This window comes from Microtus pennsylvanicus, chromosome 1 (assembly GCF_037038515.1).
Source record: "Microtus pennsylvanicus isolate mMicPen1 chromosome 1, mMicPen1.hap1, whole genome shotgun sequence".
Lineage (NCBI taxonomy): Eukaryota > Metazoa > Chordata > Mammalia > Rodentia > Cricetidae > Microtus > Microtus pennsylvanicus.
This window is the reverse complement of record NC_134579.1, coordinates 173,616,817-173,636,731: the sequence shown is the minus strand read 5'-3', so window position 1 is coordinate 173,636,731 and position 19,915 is coordinate 173,616,817. Positions and strand designations below refer to the sequence as shown.

General features: G+C 40.3%; 1 protein-coding gene across 1 annotated transcript in view; it reads left to right on the top strand.

Moving 5' to 3' along the window:
• Frk (fyn related Src family tyrosine kinase) overlaps window positions 1-19,915 on the top strand; it is a 110,544-nt gene that overhangs the window by 28,170 nt on the left and 62,459 nt on the right. The window contains exon 2 of the mRNA XM_075945529.1: window positions 19,472-19,593. Within this exon, the coding sequence (XP_075801644.1) occupies window positions 19,472-19,593 (122 nt within the window). The remainder of the gene's footprint in view (window positions 1-19,471; window positions 19,594-19,915) is intronic.

Genomic DNA, 19,915 nt, shown 5'->3' with positions numbered 1-19,915 from the left:
ATTCACACTGGGCTGCCTTCTGTTTAGATACAGCAGCCCTGCCGCATTTTTGCTTCTCACCTGGCCTCCTCTGTCTTGCTTACAGTCTCCATCTTTGGTACTAGCAAACACAAGTGTTTACTTATTTAACTCAATTTCAGGAATATCATGTTGTTGACAGAGGTTTTCTCCCACCCAGTCCCACAGCCGTTTGTCCCAAAGAAACACACAGAGGTCTACTACATTATTACAAACTTGTTGGCCTATTAGCTCAGGCTTCTTATTAACTCTTATATCTTACATATTAATCCATAATTCTTGTCTGTGTTATCCATGTGGTTTGGTCCCTTTATCAGCGAGGCATTCTCATCTTGCTTTCCCGGCATCTGGGTGACGGCTGAAGACTGACCTTTCCTCTTCCCAGAATTCTCCTGTTCTCAATGCCCCACTTCTACTTACTGTCTGGCTACTGGCCAATCAGTATTTTATAAAATTAAATTATATTAAAACAATACAACTGACAAATCTTTAAAGGGTTAATGTGGGAGTCCCCTCTGTGTGCTGTGATTACCATTAGTGAATAAAAAAACTGCTTTGGACCTATAGCATGGCAGAACTTAGGTAGGAGGGGAAGGCTGGGCTGAATTCTGGGAAAAAGAAGGGTAGACTCAGGGAGATACTATGGAGCTACTGTTGTGGGAGCTGCGGGCCTGCTTTTCGTCCCGCCTGGCTCCCACACGGCTAGCTTTACACCAGAAATAACAACACACAAATTGTATTCATTTAAACACTGCCTGGCCCATTTGCTCTAGCTTCTTACTGGCTAATTCTTACATCTTGATTTCCCATTTCTATTTATGTGTGTAGCACCCCAAGGTGCGCTTACCGGAAGATTCTAGCCTACATCCATCCTGGGTTGGAGCTTCATCGCGTCTGCCCCAGAGAGGAGAGGAAATGGTGTCTTACCTCACTTCCTCTTCCTCCCAGCATTCTGTTCTGTTTACTCCACCCACCTATGTTCTAACCTATGAGGCCAAGCAGTTTTTTTATTGATTAACCAAAGACCTTCCCACATCAGAGCCACTGCTAGAGATAGATGTGCTGAAACTTTTCTGGTAGGTCACAGCCTCATAGTGATATACAGATTAATAGAAATGTGTTAAATTAATATGTAAGAGTTAGCCAATAATAAGATAGAGCTAATGGGCCAAGCATTGATTTAATAAATACAATTCCTGTGTGATTATTTTGGGGCTAAGTGGCCAGAACAAACAAGCAGCTCTCTCCAACAATTAAATCATTGTCCCACAGCATCATGTAATTTATTTAATGTTTGTATTTTTTCATCAAACAAAAGTTCCTGGATATTATATAGACTTCTAGGTATGTGTATCTTCCTTTTAATTGTTTCATAATCTTCAATGACTTGAATGTACATAGAATGAATAATCATTTATCCGCTGGAAAAGATCTGAGTTATTCCTAGTCTCTGGTTTTTATGAATGAAGACACTGCAAATATATTTTTTTTCTACAAATTTTGGTGTGAGCATAAATTGTAATTTTTCTGGGATAAATGCTCATGTGTGTAATTGCTAGACCATATGGTACTGCATGTTTCATTTTAGTAAAAATCTGCTATACTATTATTACAAATGGCTCTGTCATTTTATTCCTACCAACAATGTGTGAATGGCACAGCTTCTTCAATCCATATCATCATTTAATAGTTATTAGTTTTTGCATTAGTCATTCTTATAGTAATGGTATTGTTTGGTTTTAATTTGTTCCCCTCATGATTAATGACGTTGAGCATCTTTCCATGTTTATACTTCCACATTCTAACTTCTAAGAAATCTCTCTGAATGTTTTTGTCTAACCTTTTAGGATGAATTTTTCCTACTATTATCTTTGAAGAATTTCTCATAATTCTAGATAGTAATCGTCTATCAGACATATAATCTATAAGCACATTATCCATTGTTTATCAATCTGAACATTGTCTCCTTTAGCAGAAGCATTTAGACAACCAAAACTTTTCTCTGTGCTGGTATTTAATATCTCACATTTTCCTTTGAGATACTTTTCTGTTAGGGAGGCAAAATCTTGAGATGAACAACTTACAATGAACAGTGTTATTTGGTATCCAGAGATGAAAGAGATGGGGGTTTTTAGCCAGAGACTAGAGTCAGGTTCCTGGCTCTGCTGCCTTGGCTCCATGACACAAACAACGTGATGGTGGAAGTGGTCAGTGAATGAGACTTATTCTCAGTGTCCAGGAAGCAGAGAGAGAAGTGCTGGTACCTCCTTCAAGGACACACCCCCAGTGACCCAGTTTCCTCCCAGGAGGCTCAGCCTTTTAAAGGCTCCGCCATTTCCCAGAGATAGTGTTTCTCTGTGTAGCTTTGGTGCCTGACCCAAAAATGTCTCTTGTAGACCAGGCTGGCCTCGAACTCACAGAGATCTACCTGCTTCTGCCTCCCAAATGCTTTAGATTAAAGACATGTACCACAACTGCCCAGCTTAAAAATATTTTTGACGGTGCTGAACATTGTGAAGAATGACAAAGTACTTCTTCTGTAGGGGTGGTCAATAAGAAAAAGGAAGGGGCAGAAAGACAGGGCTACTGTTCTCTGAGCATTGTATGGTCATTGGTGGGTTATTAGAATGAAGGCCCTTCAACAGAAATGTCAAGAAGAGATTAAGACACCATATTGAACTCAACTTTCCTCTTTGCAGTTGTCGTGTAAGAAGATGACACTGGAAATAGAGAATGATTGCCTCACCCAGACAAGGCTCTGCATTCAATAGACAGAACAATAAAAAATGAAAAATAAACAGAATTAGTAGCACTATTTTTACAAACAAAGAAACGAGAATCAGAGATTATATAACAAGTTTGAACGATAGTCTCAAAGCTACTGAGGGGGCAGGAGACAGCAAAATCTAGGTAGACGCCCCTCCAGCCAGAGGGAGGGGTTGGCTGTCTGTCATTGGCTGGAGGTACTCCACATCCCATCATGTCACTTAACCTATATTAAATGACCTCACTGAGTTTGTACTTTGACTTGACTCCCTATCGTGTCTGCTTGTCCTGCATCATGGGGCTGTGGAACGAGCGGATAGCGCACTCACCTTTTCCTGGGGAATAAGGCTCAGGAGGCCTGGCAGAGTATAACAAAGGAGACTATAACCATGTACATTTAGCACTGGGGTCTTAGAATAGGTCGAGTTGTTGAAAAGGTCAAATGTATAAGTACGCATTTACAAGCTTGATTATAAAAACTTAAGTTATGTGGAAAGGTACGCTTATGGACCAGACAAAAGCCAAAGATGAGTTTACACTCAGGCAGGGGTTTTAGTTGATTACAGCAGATGTTCCCATGTAGATTTTAAAGATAAGGTTTTATTCAGTTTTCTAATAAAAGTGAAAAATACATTTCTGTTTAGTTCCTTTCTTACTATGCATGTTCAGACTCCCCAGCCAGTTAGAAGCTTATTTTGCTCCAGCACTCGTAGATGAGCTGCTGTCCTGACACTGGGCCTGGCTCCTGCTAGACTTTTGAGCATGGTGAAAGTTTCTGTAGCTTCCTAAAGAAAGGAGCAGCAGAAGCTGGAATGAGATCCTTGAGGCATATTTTCAGACCTCACTGGTTCCAATTCCTTCCATTCCTGGAATCTAAAATTCTTGCAGTTCTTTGATTTAATGCCCTCCCTCCCTCCAGAAGCCTTTTTTTTTATTTTAAAGGTAACCATTTTAACAGGAAGTAGATATTATGTCCAACCAGCTCACATTTCCATATCTAGTCCTTTGATGAGAATAAGATCTTAACTGAGCAAAAGACAGGACAATAAGGAGTCTGATGGTATGTGTGGTGGTGTGGGTGAGCAGTGTCTGTCTGTGCGTGACGGTCTACTTCAGTTCCTGCTTCCAGGTTCCTGCCCCGAATTCCTTTGATGAACTGTGATGTGGAAGTGACGGCAAGATAAACCTGTTCTTCTCCAGGTTGTTTGGCATTAATGTTTTATCACAACAGCAGAAACCTTAAATAAGACAGTGCATGTGTACACGATGCTGTTTTACTGGTGGTGTGTGCGTTAGGTTTTCAGATGCTCATGGCTTCCTGTAGACACAGCTACAGGAAGAGGCTTTCTCGGATCAGACACTGATTGGATATGTTTACAAAACCAGTCTTGCTATTTTTAAGTCTAAACTAAGAAAACATAAGGTTAATAAGAAACCTACCACAGTAGAATATTATTGCTTTAAATTTTTTATTAGTGTATAGTAAATGTACAAAAAGGATAGGTTTCGATGTGACATTTTAAACTATGATTATAACATATAAAGTACAGTATGCTTTTAACATATTTCATGACCCTCTTGTTCATATGAACTAAGGATAGAAGAGAGATACTTGTCATTATAGACTTTGATGAAGGCAAAAAAAATTGTATTTCAAATCTAGTTATGTCATTGTCCAATTTAAAAAAAAAACACAATAGTTTTTGAGAGAATGCGACCAAACCTACAGTTGTTACAACAGCTGTACTCAACCAGATGGAAGCTGCATATAAAAAACTGACCCCTCGCAAATCAGTTTTCTAAAGAAAGTTTAAACAAGATTTACTTTTAGGGCTGGAGAGATGGCTCAGCAGTTAAGAGAACTGACTGTTCTTCCAGAGGACCTGGGATCAATTCCCAGCACCCACATGGCAGCTCACAACTGTCTGTAACTCCACATCCTGCTATCCAACAGTCTCACAGAGACATACATGCAGGCAAAACACCAAAACACATAAAATAGAAATAAATAAATCATCAAAAAGATTGACTTTTTGTATGTGTTTGTGTGTTTGCATGTGTGTATGTACAGCACAGGTATTCCTGGTTCCGTGAAGGCCAGAAGAGGTGACCGTAGCTCCTGAAACTGGAGTTAAAGACAGTTGTGAGCCACTCAAGGTTGGTGCTCCATCCTCTGAAAGTAACTTTGATGAAGCACAGTCTATCATAGTGACAGACACAGATCTTAGGTTGCTTTGTAATATCTACTGTGTAAGTACGCAAAGTCCCATGCAGAGCATTTCCGTCTTCCCAGGCTCTCTCTGGGCTTCTTTCCCCACTTCTGTCTTCTGCTTGCTGCTATGAAAGCCTCACTTCCCAGCTCTGGCTTTTCATCCTTCCGTTCTCTGGCCTTTATTCTTTCCTATGACCATTTTCATTATGATCTTAGTTTTTCTATCTTAGTTGTCCTTTATACTTAACTTTTACTTTTTCCCTTCAATTTGTTCAAAGGAATATATCTGTTACAGCTTTTCAAAAGCAACAGTAATAGTTGCATGATCGTAGGCTTAAGCCATTTATGCTGCACAAATTTCATAACCTTCTTATCATTGTTTTCAAAACTTCATAGGAAGTAATGTGACCATCAAGGTCAACTGAATTTTGACTGCTGACATGCAGTGAAATTGAGATTGCAAGGAACACGGAAAGATCACAAGGCAGAAAACCCTTATTCCTTTCTTGCCACACTAGATCCCTAGAACTAGTATTTTCAGTAGGAGTAGGAAGCGTAGTTATGCACCTTGGCCCGTTGCCCTGCACAGGGCCTTTCTCCCAGCCCCCGCCTTTCCAGTCGCTGTGTGAGGTTTTGGCCACACTGTTGGCATATTGATCACACACGTCAATTATGAAACATTTCCTCATGACACATTCCCCTGAAAGTGTATTTCTCCAATTATCTGACATCAAGATGATGAATGGCACAGTTAAGGAGCTTTTTTTGCCCTTCTTTTCAGAGCAGCCCACGTGAGAGTTTTCCCAATATTCATGTGGATGTATAAGTGAACACAGTCTTGTCTTTACTTCTCTAGCTCACAGTAAACCTCAGAGAGGATTTATATATTAATAATATGTTCTGCAGTGTCCATGCATGGCTCCCAGGGGTGTGCAGCTGTCTCAGAGTGGTAAGGAAATAAAGAAAAGAGAGATGGACATTGGACAGAAGCTTGGCTTGAGTGCTCCGGCTTCTCTGATGAAGAGACACAATGCTCTGAAAGCCTAATGCGCTTTTTTTTTATATAGAGTTGAACGGGGAGGTACGACTATTGGATACAGTTCAATCAAGGAGGCGTGTTATTACAGATAGATAAATAAGGAGACAGGTTTATGTGCAGCTGGATCAAGTAGACAACTTAGCGAATCTGGGTAGAAGCAGCTTTTGTCGGGGAGCATTATTCAGGCTGGTAATAAGGAGGGAGGATAAAGGAACCTACAGTGGATGCTTCCTGACCACACCGTCAACATCCACATTTGGACCAGATAAATCTCATCCTGGGGAAAAGCTCTGCCATTCTTCCATGGGTCTGAGGCGCTAAAGATCCTTGTCATGGGCCAGCTCATTTTAATAACACACATTTACTCAGGGCTGTCTCCACACTACGGTTTTCTTTGGGAGATTTTTCACATTTATAAAACTTATAAGACGTTTATAAAAAGTAAGATTAGAAAGATATCATTGTTGAATCTAGATGCTGGGGAAAATAATATTTAAAGCAGAGTTATTTATTCTCATTTATGTGTCTATGTGAGTGTCTGTGAGAACTAATGCCTCATGTGTGTGCAAGTGTTCCCGTGTGAGTGAACGCCATGTGTGTGCAAGTGTTCCTGTGTGAATGTCTGTGTGAGTGAACGCCATGTGTGTGCAAGAGTTCCCATGTGAATGTCTGTGTGAGTGAACGCCATGTGTGTGCAAGTGTTCCTATGTGAGTGTCTGTGTGAGTGAACGCCATGTGTGTGCAAGAGTTCCCATGTGAATGTCTGTGTGAGTGAACGCCATGTGTGTGCAAGAGTTCCCATGTGAATGTCTGTGGAGTGAACGCCATGTGTGTGCAAGTGTCCCCATGTGAGCGAACGCCATGTGTGTGCAAGTGTTCCTGTATGAGTGAACACCATGTGTGTTTTCATGTGAGTGTCTGTCTGAGTGAACGCCATGCATGTACAGATCCCCTAGAGACAGATGCAAGTGTTGGATCCCATGGAACTGGAGTTACAGGCAGTTGTGAGCAGTTTTATGTGGGCATTGGGAACTGAACCCTGGTCCTGTACAAGGACAGCAAGTGCTGTTGACTGCTGAGCCATCTCTCCAGCCCCAAGTGTGTTTATATTGATATTAACCTTGAAATATATTTAAAAGTTCTTGTGACACAAAGCTTGCAAATACTTGTGGTAAGCATATACATGGAAACCCAGGGAACTGGGGAAGCCATGTCTTGTCACTGATTATTTTGTCTATCTGAAGTATTTCTCCACAGCAAAAGATCTTATGGGTCTACAGAACTGACGACAAGGCATGGGGCATTTTCTTTGTCAAAAATAATAGAATCTTATTTATTGAAAATTCGATTAAAAAGCTGTATTGTTTTTATATTACCCAACCCAAAATACCTCATAGAAGTAAGTAGGAAAGGGTTATGCGGGTGCGAGCATCTCTGTGGTAGTGGGAGGATGTAGGGTAGGTTGCCGACATGGCTATGTCCAGAATTAGGAGTGGGTTCTGCCGTGAAAGCCCTGTGCTAGTCAGTGGCCCCTGATGGTAGACAGCAACTCTGAAGACTTCATGGCTTGCAATACAGGGCCACGAAAGGGGGATCTAGCAGTCAAAATACGAGTGTGGGGGACATTTCATACTCAAACCATAACAGAAGAGAATAATTTAAGTAGACTCATGGAAGAAATAATTCCACATCATCTGGAGAAGATAATAAGTAACATTTATTACAGTATTTACAAAGTTTTGGTTAACTTCACTCTACACTTTTTTCCATACATTTTTTTTATTTAATTCTTTTTGGCTCTTTACATGATAATGGTTTTGCAATACTCTTCTTTATTTAGCATTTATTTATTTAGTCTGTGTGTGTGTGTGTGTGTGTGTGTGTGCACGTGCTAGTGTATGCATGTGAGTGTGCCATGCTATGGCACATGTGTGGAGGTCAGAGGACAACTCATAGGATGGGTTTTTTTTCTCCCACCATGTACGTCCTGGGGATTGAACTCAGGTCATTCAGCTTGGTGGCAAGTCCACTAAGCCATGTCTCAAGACTTACAGTATTATATTTTTTTTTATCAAAAGAATTAAACAACAGCTTGGTTTTACCTTTGAAATGTTTGATTGATCTTCTTTTAAATAATTGTTAATGCTTTATTTTGAAAAGCTTGTAATGTTGGCACTCATTATATGCCGCAGAATCTATAACTTTCAGATTGCTTAAATGTTTATTCACTATAATTTTCTTTCTATTTTCACATTTATGTTCTTATGTACCCAAACCAACATCTAAACAAAAGATGATTCAGCATCCTAAAATCCTTCTGTGTTCCTCCAGGAACATGTTTAGACCCCAAAGGGTTACTTTCCACGGCTCATAACTGTTTGTTGTTTCAGACATACCCTGGAAGATTTGAAGGCAAACCCACATTACTTTGTCCTCAGTCTGCATAGTTTAAATAGGTCACATGGAACGCTTTGTGCACGTGCCAGCATGGACTCTGCTTACTATTTCCATGACAAACAGTTCGGTTCCTTTTCATTCCTTCCCCGCTTCCCTCAATCTGCGATTGAGGCCCTTGATCTGACTACCCTGTACTTCACCACGACAATGAGACTGCAGTGTAGATGATGACGCTGTGAAATCTAAAGTAGAATTGAACAGGAAGTCTTCCTGCGACTATTTTTTGTCACCTTGCTGCATGGCTGTGATCACATGACTGACCAGGGATAACTCATGACTGGCAGATCTGATTTGTTGTTTTGTTCTATATGAATACTTCAGATGCTTCTCTCCGAGTCTTAAATGATTTTGACAGCTTTCAGTTTTGATTACAAGATTTATTTCCCCAAACAACCATTTGCTCATCATTCATGTATTCATTTTACAGTATGGAGAATGTATTTAATGCCTGGTGTTGTCCTGAGTCTGGGGATTAGAGTGATAGGCTAAAGCCATAGCTGCTTAGAGCTTGCAAATATAGTAGAAAAGAGTGGGATTTTTACCAAACATGTCCAAACTGGAGTAAACCAGAAAGAGCATATGAAAGGGAAAGAGGGCTCACAGTGCTCAGACATGCTTGATCTGAAGAGGATGGCTTCCTTTCTAAACATCGTAGCCCTGTAGTGAGTGGAAGTCAATGGGAAGAAAGGGCTCTTTTATAATTAATCTACCACCCCCAACCTTGCAGAAATCTGTTCCCTGGCCTGTTTGATTCCCATTTCCAAAGCTCTTGGATCCTCGGTTTCTGCATGCCCACATTCCAACAGCAGGGGATTTGAAACTGTTAAGATATAGAAATCTCTTTCATGGGTCATGAAGAACAGTTGGTCAAAGCCTAGGCTCCTGAGGGCCCCACCCCTTACCCTTCACTCTTTGATGAAGAGGTTACCATGGCATTTTAGTGCCCAGAAAAGTTCTTCTAACAATTATCAACACTGTGGAATCAAATCTCACTTTATTGTGGTTTGCTAATTAATAACTGCTGTAGAGAGACACTTTTTAGTTTCCTGAAATTCTTCCCACGGCCCTTCTTTCCATATGCAGGCCTATGCTTGTCAGATGTGCCCGGTGGGTGATCTGGTTTAGAATTCCCCACTGCCCTTGGGACCTGTACTGTACCCTGAGTGCCACCCACCCCAGACCAGTTGGCAATGTTTGCCTCGTACACATTCTTCCTGAGACGAAGGTTAGAAACTGGAGTTTGAGAACTGAGACCTGAAGGAAGGAAGTTAGCCCTTGATGGCTAGCCCTGACTGCGGGGCACTCGGGACCGGAGTGGGCTACTTTTCAGAGTGCTTTCCCATGGCAGCTATGACAAGTGCAGATTATTTTTTTTGTGAAGCTGCCTTTTCAATGGTTTCTATGAAACAAACAAACAAAAAACAAAACAAAACAAAAAAAAACAACCAGGAAACTAATTTCAGATTTCAGAAAAAAGAAACCACTAGCATTGGGGAGCTGTCCTTTGTGTCCTGACAAGCAGCTTGTTGACACCAAAAACACAGGGTGCACTTTCTGGCACTGGCTCTGGCTGTGGTCCAGCAGGGATAAGTGGCTTTGTGGACCTGCACACGGTCTGCCGTTTTACTGTCCCCTGATCTGCATTTACATGGGAAGTAACCAATATTGAGTTACTGATGGTAGAACTAGGATTGGTACTTGTAATTTAAGCGATGTTCAGTGAGCATCTGGCTGCACAGTACCAAATTACTTTTTAAAAAGAGAGAATGGGTAAACCTGTTCTGCCCTTTAATAGACTCTGTGTCTGCCTTCTTGGCTGCCTGGGGAACATGCTTTAATGTACTCCCAAAGGGCAGTGAAAAATTACCTGTGCATATGCTGGGAGCCACATACACACACACACACACACACACACAAACACACTGTACCACATCACATAAAAAATACAAATATATATACTCCATACATACAAACATGTAAACATACAGACACATATACGTATACCACACACATGCACACACATGTATATGCCCATATATACACACACAAACAAATACATTCATACACACACACATATATATATACACCATGCATACATAAACACACATGCTTATACATATATATCCACCAGGCATAACCATGTATATATCCACCATACATACACATATAGATACATACATGCACACACATACTCATATCACATACAAACAAATACCCACGTATATATGGACACCACACATACAGATACACAGATATACACATATAATCACATACAAGCAATTCATACACACATACCATGAATACATATGTCACACATCTACATACATAAACACATACATGAACACACATATAAACACATACACATATGCCACTCACATAGACATACGCACCACACACACATACACTCACATACAAAGTTTAATTTCCATATTTTGATTTTTATATGCATAAGGCAGATGTATGAAAAAATCCTACTTCAAATATTCCACTATAATTCAACATATTCTTTATCTCTTATGTGCAGTTAATTTTCATGAAGCATTCCTCTTCCTTTTAAAGAGATTCCTCTTTTCCCTTGGTTAAAGAATCATAGAGCCCAAAGAACTCCTCTGAGAATATTCAAGGCTTCTGTTGTCTTGTATTTCTACCCATGTCAGTGATAGAAACACATGAGGTGGTGGCATTCTTTATTTCTCAATGAGAAACAAATGCTGAGAGATGTTGGCCAAAATGTGTCTGAGGAATCTGGGTACTGGCTTCAGTCCTAAAATCTTCATCCGTTTGTGATTCTCTGAAAGTCTATTCATTCTCTTTTATTCATTTGGTTGCTTTGACATCAAGAACACACAAGAAGACCCTCTGAATTCCTCCCGCCTTAGTCTGCTGCACATGTAGAGGAACTTAAAAGCCCTGCCTCCTTTCTCGGTTATCTGTTTTCTGTTTCATACCCACCACCTTCAGAATACACAGTGCAGTCCACTCAGTGTTATGTTCACCCGCCCCTGGCGTCCTCCAGCTAGTTGACCACCTACGTCTGTTCTTTCTTCCTTCTCATTTATTCCTCGAACTTTAACTCCTCATCAATGGCAGGTAGTCACTGAATAGAAAATGAATATTCTGCCCTATATCATTCCAGAGTGTCTTAACTGTCCTCTTTTTCCATTGTACTCCTATCTTGACTTGCACACTCACTGTGAATTTTTCTAACTATGCATCCTTACAATGGCATGCTCCATTTTGACTTACTACTTAACTCAAAATTTAAATTGTAAAAGATAACGACACCTTGAATTTTGCAGGCAAATGGATAGAGCTAGAAAACATTATTTTGTGTGAGGTAACCCAGACCCAGAAAGACAATTATCACATGTACTCACTCATAAGTGGTTTTTAAACATGAAGCAAAGAAAACCAGCCTACAAATCATAATCCTAGACAACAATGAGGATCCTAAGAGAGACATACATAGATCTAATCTCCATAGAAAGTAGAAAAAGACAAGCTCTCCTGAGAAAATTGGGGACCTTGGGAGAGGGTTGAAGGGGAGGGGAAGGCAGGGAAGGGAACAGAGAAAAATGTAGATCTCAATAAAAATCAATAAAAAAATTAATTATTAAAAACTTAAATTGTTATCTCATTCTTGAGTCTTTCGGAGTCTCAAAAGAAATGGTTAATAGGTTTTCTGCCTTTTCATCTTTTCACAATATAGTTAGTATGAAATTGATGTCAATGAATTCCAACATATTAAATACATAAAAAATGATAAAATGACTAGTTATGTAGGTGGTATTAGGTTAAAAAGTGGTTACAGTGTCTTCAAGCTGTTTGCAGTATTTCATGTGGGATCAGAAATTTCATGTTGTCATCTAATTTTGACACAGTAGGCACCAATACAGCACCTCAAAGCCTCAGGTTTGTCTGCACTCATGGTGGGTGTGTGCTTGCCAGCTGGGTCATTCAACTCAACATCTGGACCAGGGGAATTAATGGCAATTCCCAAAAGAAAGCATATTCTGTATATCATTTCAACATATTCAATGTTTTAACTAAGACAGAATGATAGCATTCATACCGCTGGGAATTCTTTTTTTTTCCTTTTTTTAAAAAATTTATTTTTCCATTCAAAAAATTTACACTTCCTCCCCTCCTCCCATTCCCCTCCCGCTCCCCCACTCACCCTCATCCCTCCCCTTCCTTCCTTAAGAGAGAGGGCAGGCAACCCTGCCCTGTGGGAAGTCCAACCTCTTCCCCACCTCCAGTCCTAGGAAGCTTTGCATCCAAATAGACAAATAGACTAGGGTCCCAAAAAGCCAGTACATGCAGTAGAAATAAGTCCCAGTGCCTTTATCAATGGCTTCTCAGTCAGCCCCCATTTACAGCCACATTCAGAGAGTCCGGTTTGATCACATGCTCATTCAGTCCTCGTCCAGCTGGATTTAGTGAGCTCCCCTTAGAACAGGCACACTGTCTCAGTGGGTGGATCACCCCCCCCCACCCGCAGTCCAGACTTCCTTGCTCATCTTCTCCCTCCTTGTGCTCTTCAACTGGACCTTGGAGGCTCAGTCCATTGCTCTGATGAGGGACTTTGTCTCTATCTCCATCCCTCGCCGGACGGAGACTCTATGGTGATATTCGAGATAATCATGAGTGTGATAGTGGGGCAAGGCCAGTTCAGGCACCCTCTACTCTGCTGCCCAAGGACCTAGCTGGGGACATCTCCGTGGACACATGGGATCCCCTCTAGAGCCAAGTCTCTTGCCAACCCTAAAATGGCTCCCTTAATGTAGATATCTTCTTCCCTGCTCCTGTATCTGTCCTTCCTCCATCTCCACCCTCCCACTCCCCCAAGCACTCTCCAGTCTTTCCCTTTTCCCTTCTCTCTACCCCTCTCCCCTTCCCCCACTCCCATGCTCCCAACTTTTGTCTGGCAATCTTGTTTGCTTCCAATTTCCAAGAGGATCTATATATGTTTTTCTTTGGGTTGATCTTTTTATTTGGCTTCTCCAGGCTTGTCAACTATAAGCTTAATGTCCTTTGTTTATGGCTAGAGTCCACTAATGAGTGAGTCCATACCATATTCATCTTTTTGGGTATGGGTTTTCTCACTCAGGATAGTGTTTTCTATTTCCATCCATTTGCATGAAAAATTCAAAATGTCATTATTTTTTTACCTCCAAGTAGTACTCTAATGTGTGTATTAATAAATTCGAGCGTTCTTTTGTGAGCCTGGGGAAGTTCAGTGGCTGAAGCAGCACTTGCTGTGTAAGCATGAGGATTTGAGTTTGGATTTCCACAACCTACAGAAAAAGTTAGGTGACTTGCCTGTATTTCCAGAAATCTGACTAGTCAAGTACACATCCATAACGATACCACTAATCCCCAATTCCAAAATAAAATGCAAATTTTAATGATCTGCTTAATTGTTGTATATGTCTGGTCCCGTTTACCTAGTTTCTTCCTCATGTTCCATGAAGGACAAAGACAGTTGGCCTGAAGATGGTCTAGCAAGGCATTGCTTCACAAAGTATCACAAATGTTTATTCTCGCTGTCTTTGTTGGCCTTTTCATAGCAGTATAGTTCTTAGTGGCTGTGTGGGTTATTACTTTCTGAAACTCTGGAACCACTTGGTTTCCTAGTTCCTTTCCAAAATGCTTCTCGGAACCCTGCTGGATTCTCTGCACTTTCTACCATGGTGAACTGTGTAATAGCCCATGTTCTCTTGTAAACCACTGAGGGAAGTGGGCTCGGGTTAGAAGCAGATTCTTTAATGAACAGTCACCTCCTCCAAAGAGGAAACACAGTTAGTTCCTTCAAAATTCCCCCCTTCATGGTGACGACTGGGGTGTGTAACAGCAATAAAAAATGCTTTATCCAGTGGTCGCAGTGTGAACTTCCTAGTTGCTAATAAGTCTGACCTCAGATGCTGACCTTGAGTGACGTCATCTGATCAACATTCTTAGGTGTGTGCAGTTTCCTCTTGAAGAATGGAGAAGTCAGCCTCATGTCTATCTTCATGCTCCTGTACAACAGCTTTATGTTTTTCTGAAGAAAAATGAGTTCAAATAGGAAGCTATGCTCCAGGCTAATCAACATGGGAACTGCACAGCAACTGGATGCTAGCACAGAGGCATTTTATAGTTCAAGCTTTCTGACAAGCACGGAAGATTACATGAAAACACATTATCTAAAGTTCAATGTTCAGAATAAATGTGACTATAAATCCCATGCCAAAGTTCAATGCATCAATAGTTTTATCAAGCATTTAGTTAATAACTGCAAAGGACATATGGCTACTATTTTCTACCAGAGATCTGCGAGGGTATTATATGTGGTCCTTGGCCTAGATAGGTCTTTAGCGACAAATGACTTACTTAAAATAAACAAGTAAATTAAAATTTGGTGCACTAATGGAACTGACCTAGGTCCTCTGCATATATCCGACAGTTGTATAGCCTGGTCTTTTTGTGAGAGTCTTGAGAGTGGGGGCTGGGGCTGTCTCTGACTCTTTTGCTGGTTTTCCAGACCCTCTTCCTCATACTGGATTGCCTTGCCCAACCTTAATACATGGGGAGATGCTTAGTCTTTCTGTAACTTGATATGCCATGTTTAGTTGATATCTGTGGGAGGCTTGAACAGAAACAGAGGAAGAGTGGATTGGGGAGGTAGAGGGGAGGTGGGGTGAACTAGGAGGATAGGAGGGAGGGAAAACAGTGGTTGGGATGTGAAATAAATAAAAAAAAATTTGGCGCACTGATTTGTCATACTTTGGGTCAAACCTAAAGGGCAGTCTCTGAAAGCTGTCAGTCTTTTGGGGAAGTGAGTTTAAGTATAGATTTAGGTACAGCAGATGTAGGTGAGACAAGTTGGCCGGATTACTTGGAACAGGAACTTGACAGAGGCCTTTCTGGCAGTGTTGTTAAACATAATGCGGGTGAGTGATACATAGATACAGAAACAGAGTAGCTCCAGGGTACTCTAGATGGGCGGGTTTTGTTTAGATATGATAAGTGACCCGATGTGGATCAGTGCACCCTGAATACCATAAGTGTTCTGTCACAGTGCCATGAAGCCTCCCCACCCACACAGGTACTAACAGTGTCATGATGAATGTCGGCTGTACAGGCATCCGGAGACCAACTCCATTGATGTGCTCTTCTAACCGACTTCCACATAGGTTATTTTGCCAAGTCAACCTGTACTTTTCTTTTCCTGTTTGCTCATGAGACACAGTCTCTCTCTCACCTCCAGGATCGGTCCATAGTGATTGAAGACCAGCTGCAGCTGCCTTCGCTTTTAGCGAGACAAAAGAAGACATTATAGGTCAGCTTTTATCCACTTAGCTCAGCATTTACTGCAAGCAGTGCTTCTCTTTAAACTGTAGGAGGAAATTACATACATCTGTTTAGAACTAGGAGTGACCTAGATGCCTACTTTGTACCAGTTGATGTTGCTCTTAAGGCTCATAAAGATACACTTGCCTCTGCCTCCTGAGTGGATTAAGGGTTTGGGCCACCACTACCACCTGGCTGTATCAGTTTTGATTATCAACATTTGAGCCTTGACCTGGTAACGTGTAGCTATTGCAGTGTACTCTTAAGTGACTTCTCTTAATTGTCTAATAAAAATTACATCTTATCAGCAACCTTCCCATTATAGAGAATACAGAGTGAAAACTGAGGGTCCTCTGTCATGATTTACACCATCTCTCATTAATCTCAGAGATGGATACTCATCTCACTGGTTTTTATAATATAAAGAAACAGAATATTCCTATTGCTCTGAAGTTTACCCTTTTTGTTCAACAGTGGGCTCACTATATCCCATGTCAGTAGGATAAACACCTGATGAATATTTACATAACACATTTCAGGGTTTGATCATGTATGTTTTACCTTCACAACAGGCATTTGTTTTCTCTAGGAAACACTTATTTCTCCTAGTATCTAAGTATCTTAGATATCTGATATCTTCTTTTGGCTACTGTTAGTATCTTCTCCATGTTATGGTATGCTAAAATAAAAACAGTAATTTCATTGTCAACACAGAGTATGTGTTTGGATGCATTTGGGGTCATTTACACAATAACCCTTTTCACAACTACGTGTCAAACTTTGATTTGTTTTTGGATATCTTGTACAATTTTTTAATTTCTTGACTATTTCTATATATCCAGAGCTCCCAGGTTTTAGGATACGTCAAATCACTCGGAAGGTTTTTTAAGTTCATGATTCCTGGGTTACAGTCCTCAGACTCTCTATTTGAGCAAGTCTGGACTGAGGCCAGAGAGTTCTCATTTTAGTGTTTCCATGCAAAGCCTAGAGATCACGTGTTGAGGTCTGTAGACTCTCTATGCAGGTCACATGTCCTTTGATGTCTGAATCTTTTCTTGGTCCCTGTTGTTCACTGCTCAGAAGAACAACAGCAGCTGAGGAGAGGGTTGAAATGGCTTTGATGTTCGTGTCCTCCCAGAAATGGTGCCAGCAGGGTCTCTAAAAGTAAGAGCCAATGAGAGCAATACTCCTGCCAGGAGCTTCAACCTCAAACTAAGGAAGAGTTTCCACAGGCGCAAAGGGTAGGATGGGCTATGTTTCCCCGTTAAACTCAATGGCATCACATGCTCTAAAGATTGCAATCCCCAGCAGGTGCGTCATCTTTGAGAATGAAGGAGGGCATTATAATGCCACTCCTGGCAGAAAATATCTTTTTATTTATATTCTTCCCTTCCTGATGGGAGTGAAGCCAAGAAAAATTCTAAGTATGACATAAACAGATACATTCAGTCAAACACTTAAATTGTATCTATGTAGTAAACAGAAGTTCAGAATTTCTGAGACAGAATTTCTGAAAATTAGTAAATAGTTTCTCTACAAATGAAGATTGCCTTATCTTTAATCACTGAGCTTGTACCAGCTGCTTACTTCTATATATCTTGGGTAGAAGATACACATCACTAATAGATAATTATTCCAAATACAAACGTAATGTATGCACATAAAACTTTATATAATAAAGTATTTATGCATGGAAATAAAATATAGGAGATACCATAATTAAAAAAATGTAACTTGCTACATAAATTAATGCATGATCAATGCCCTTTGAATCAGGAAAATGCACCGAGCTGATCAGTATATTTCATTTGTGCTGCTTCTTTGCTGGAAATCTATGGAGAATTTTTACCATTTCTGGAAATGCTTGACTATTTGAACAATTCATTTTCAATAAGCTCGTACATATTTATAAATATGTGTACAGTTTTTGAAAATATGCTTGTTTAAGTTTTATACAAATGATATCATCATGGTATGAATAGTTCTTCAACTTCCTTTTGTGCCATTATGATTTAGTTGTATTAACCTCTGTGTAAAGTTCCACTCAATTCCTGTAACTGGTAATTCTCTAGGATGGATATCCAGGTTCTGTCCTTTGTGTTGATGGTGCTGGGGATCCATCCCAGGCCCCAGAGCATGCTAAGACCATGCTCTACCACTGAGGAACCCTCCCTGCACTTGTTTTCTGTGTGCCAATGCTAAAATTCTTCAGTGAATTTTCTTGTTGCCTATTTTCTTGAGCACATTAAACAGAGAGTCAGGAAGTGAATCTGAGCTGCACACCACCAGCTGGTGACAGATTGGTCTCTGAATAGGTTATATCAAATTATATTGCCACGAGAACCACATAAATGTTGTTTGACATTTTCCCACACACATGACAATAGGAGGACTGTAAGGTGTCCAGTTATAAAATATGAATTTACACTTCATTTTGATTTTGTTTATAACACCTAGTTGTGGCATAGGCACTGGCCATGCTGCTTATTTTTATTAGTTTCTTGGGTTTTTTATTTCGGTGAGTTATGCACTATAGCCTTTGCCAATTTTCTCCTGCTTTGTCTTATATTGATTATTGACCCCTCAATAAATCTGAATAGTGCTTATATTTTGGTTACATATTTTGCAAATATTTTAAAAGGTTTATGACTTGTGTCTTAATTTTATTTAATAGTAACTTTTTAAATTGAAGTTTAAGATGTGTTGTGATGAATATTCAAAATAATATTAGGTTTTCCAATTAGTCTAACTTATCTTTCCCTGTAGATGTTTTTGGAGGGGGTTTGTTGTTCTGTCCCAATGGCCTCAGAAAGTTTTAAAATTCACTTTTTAGTAGGTCTTCTTGTGAAATTATCATATATTCTGAAGGCAGCATACATTAATTTATGTCTATATATAAATTTATTTCACATGGATTTTTAACAATGTTCACTGAGTCATTTATCCTTGGCACCAATTTGTGTGTTTGGATTTGAGATTTTACAATTATACTTAGAATTATACTGATGGAGACATTGAAGATCTGTAATTCTTGATTTGATCACATTCACAAGCTTGTGTATTTAGTATCTGACTCACAGTTTCGATCTGTGAGAACATGTGTGTGTGTGCGAAGGCAGAGACGGGTGTAGCACAGAGACCATGTTGCCAGAGATGTACCTTTATATAGTCCGCTCACTGATCAAAGTTGCACTTATGTTAGTAAGTTTCCCAGAAGCATGAGATAATTCCATATTACCATGGGCTTTGGTAGTGATGGCGGTGGGAAAAAAGACATAATAATGGAGAAAGGATGTTTAATTCTCCTCCCCATCTGTTGGTGGAAGTTTGGTGGTGACAGTGAGTGTAACACGCAGCCCTTTGTGGCCACGCTTATATGAGCATAAGATCTTAGGAAGGCTTAAGGGTGAGGAAGGGTATGGAGCAGGCATCAATCAAATTTCTGTGTTTTACTCTCATTTTAAGAATCGTGGAGTGAGTTGCTGCCATCTGAAAAAGCGACTCAAGTATCCAAAGCTACCATTTGTGTGTGTGACGGTTTCACTGAAGGAATAGCAAATGTTTCTGACGTTACAATGTTCACTTCTTGTTCTTGTTTTTAATATGACTGATTGGTTAATTGGGGTTTATGTCTCTCTCCTCTTCAGGTGGTTCTTTGGAGCAATCAAAAGGGCAGATGCAGAAAGGCAACTACTGTATTCGGAAAACAGGACAGGCGCCTTTCTGATCAGAGAGAGTGAAAGCCAGAAGGGGGACTTTTCCCTCTCAGGTAGGGGCATTGCTCTGCGGCGTGGAATAGGAGTTTGAACGTTTGCAGTCAAGAGCTTTCTATGTGAACGTGAGTGTGCTAATGATAGATTTTCAAGATTTCTCTTATTCACAATTTCACCAAAATTAAACCTGCTGAACTGCTCAAGAGTAACGAGGATTAGATAAGAGCCCCTATGACTAGACCTTTCTACAAACAGTTCCCAATATATGAACCATTTATAAGAAATGAAAAGCCCAGAGTCACATGGTTGGGGTTCGCATTGTCTAGTATCCTTCTGGAGAAATGACTAGAAGGAAGAAAAATTGTCAAACCAACCTTG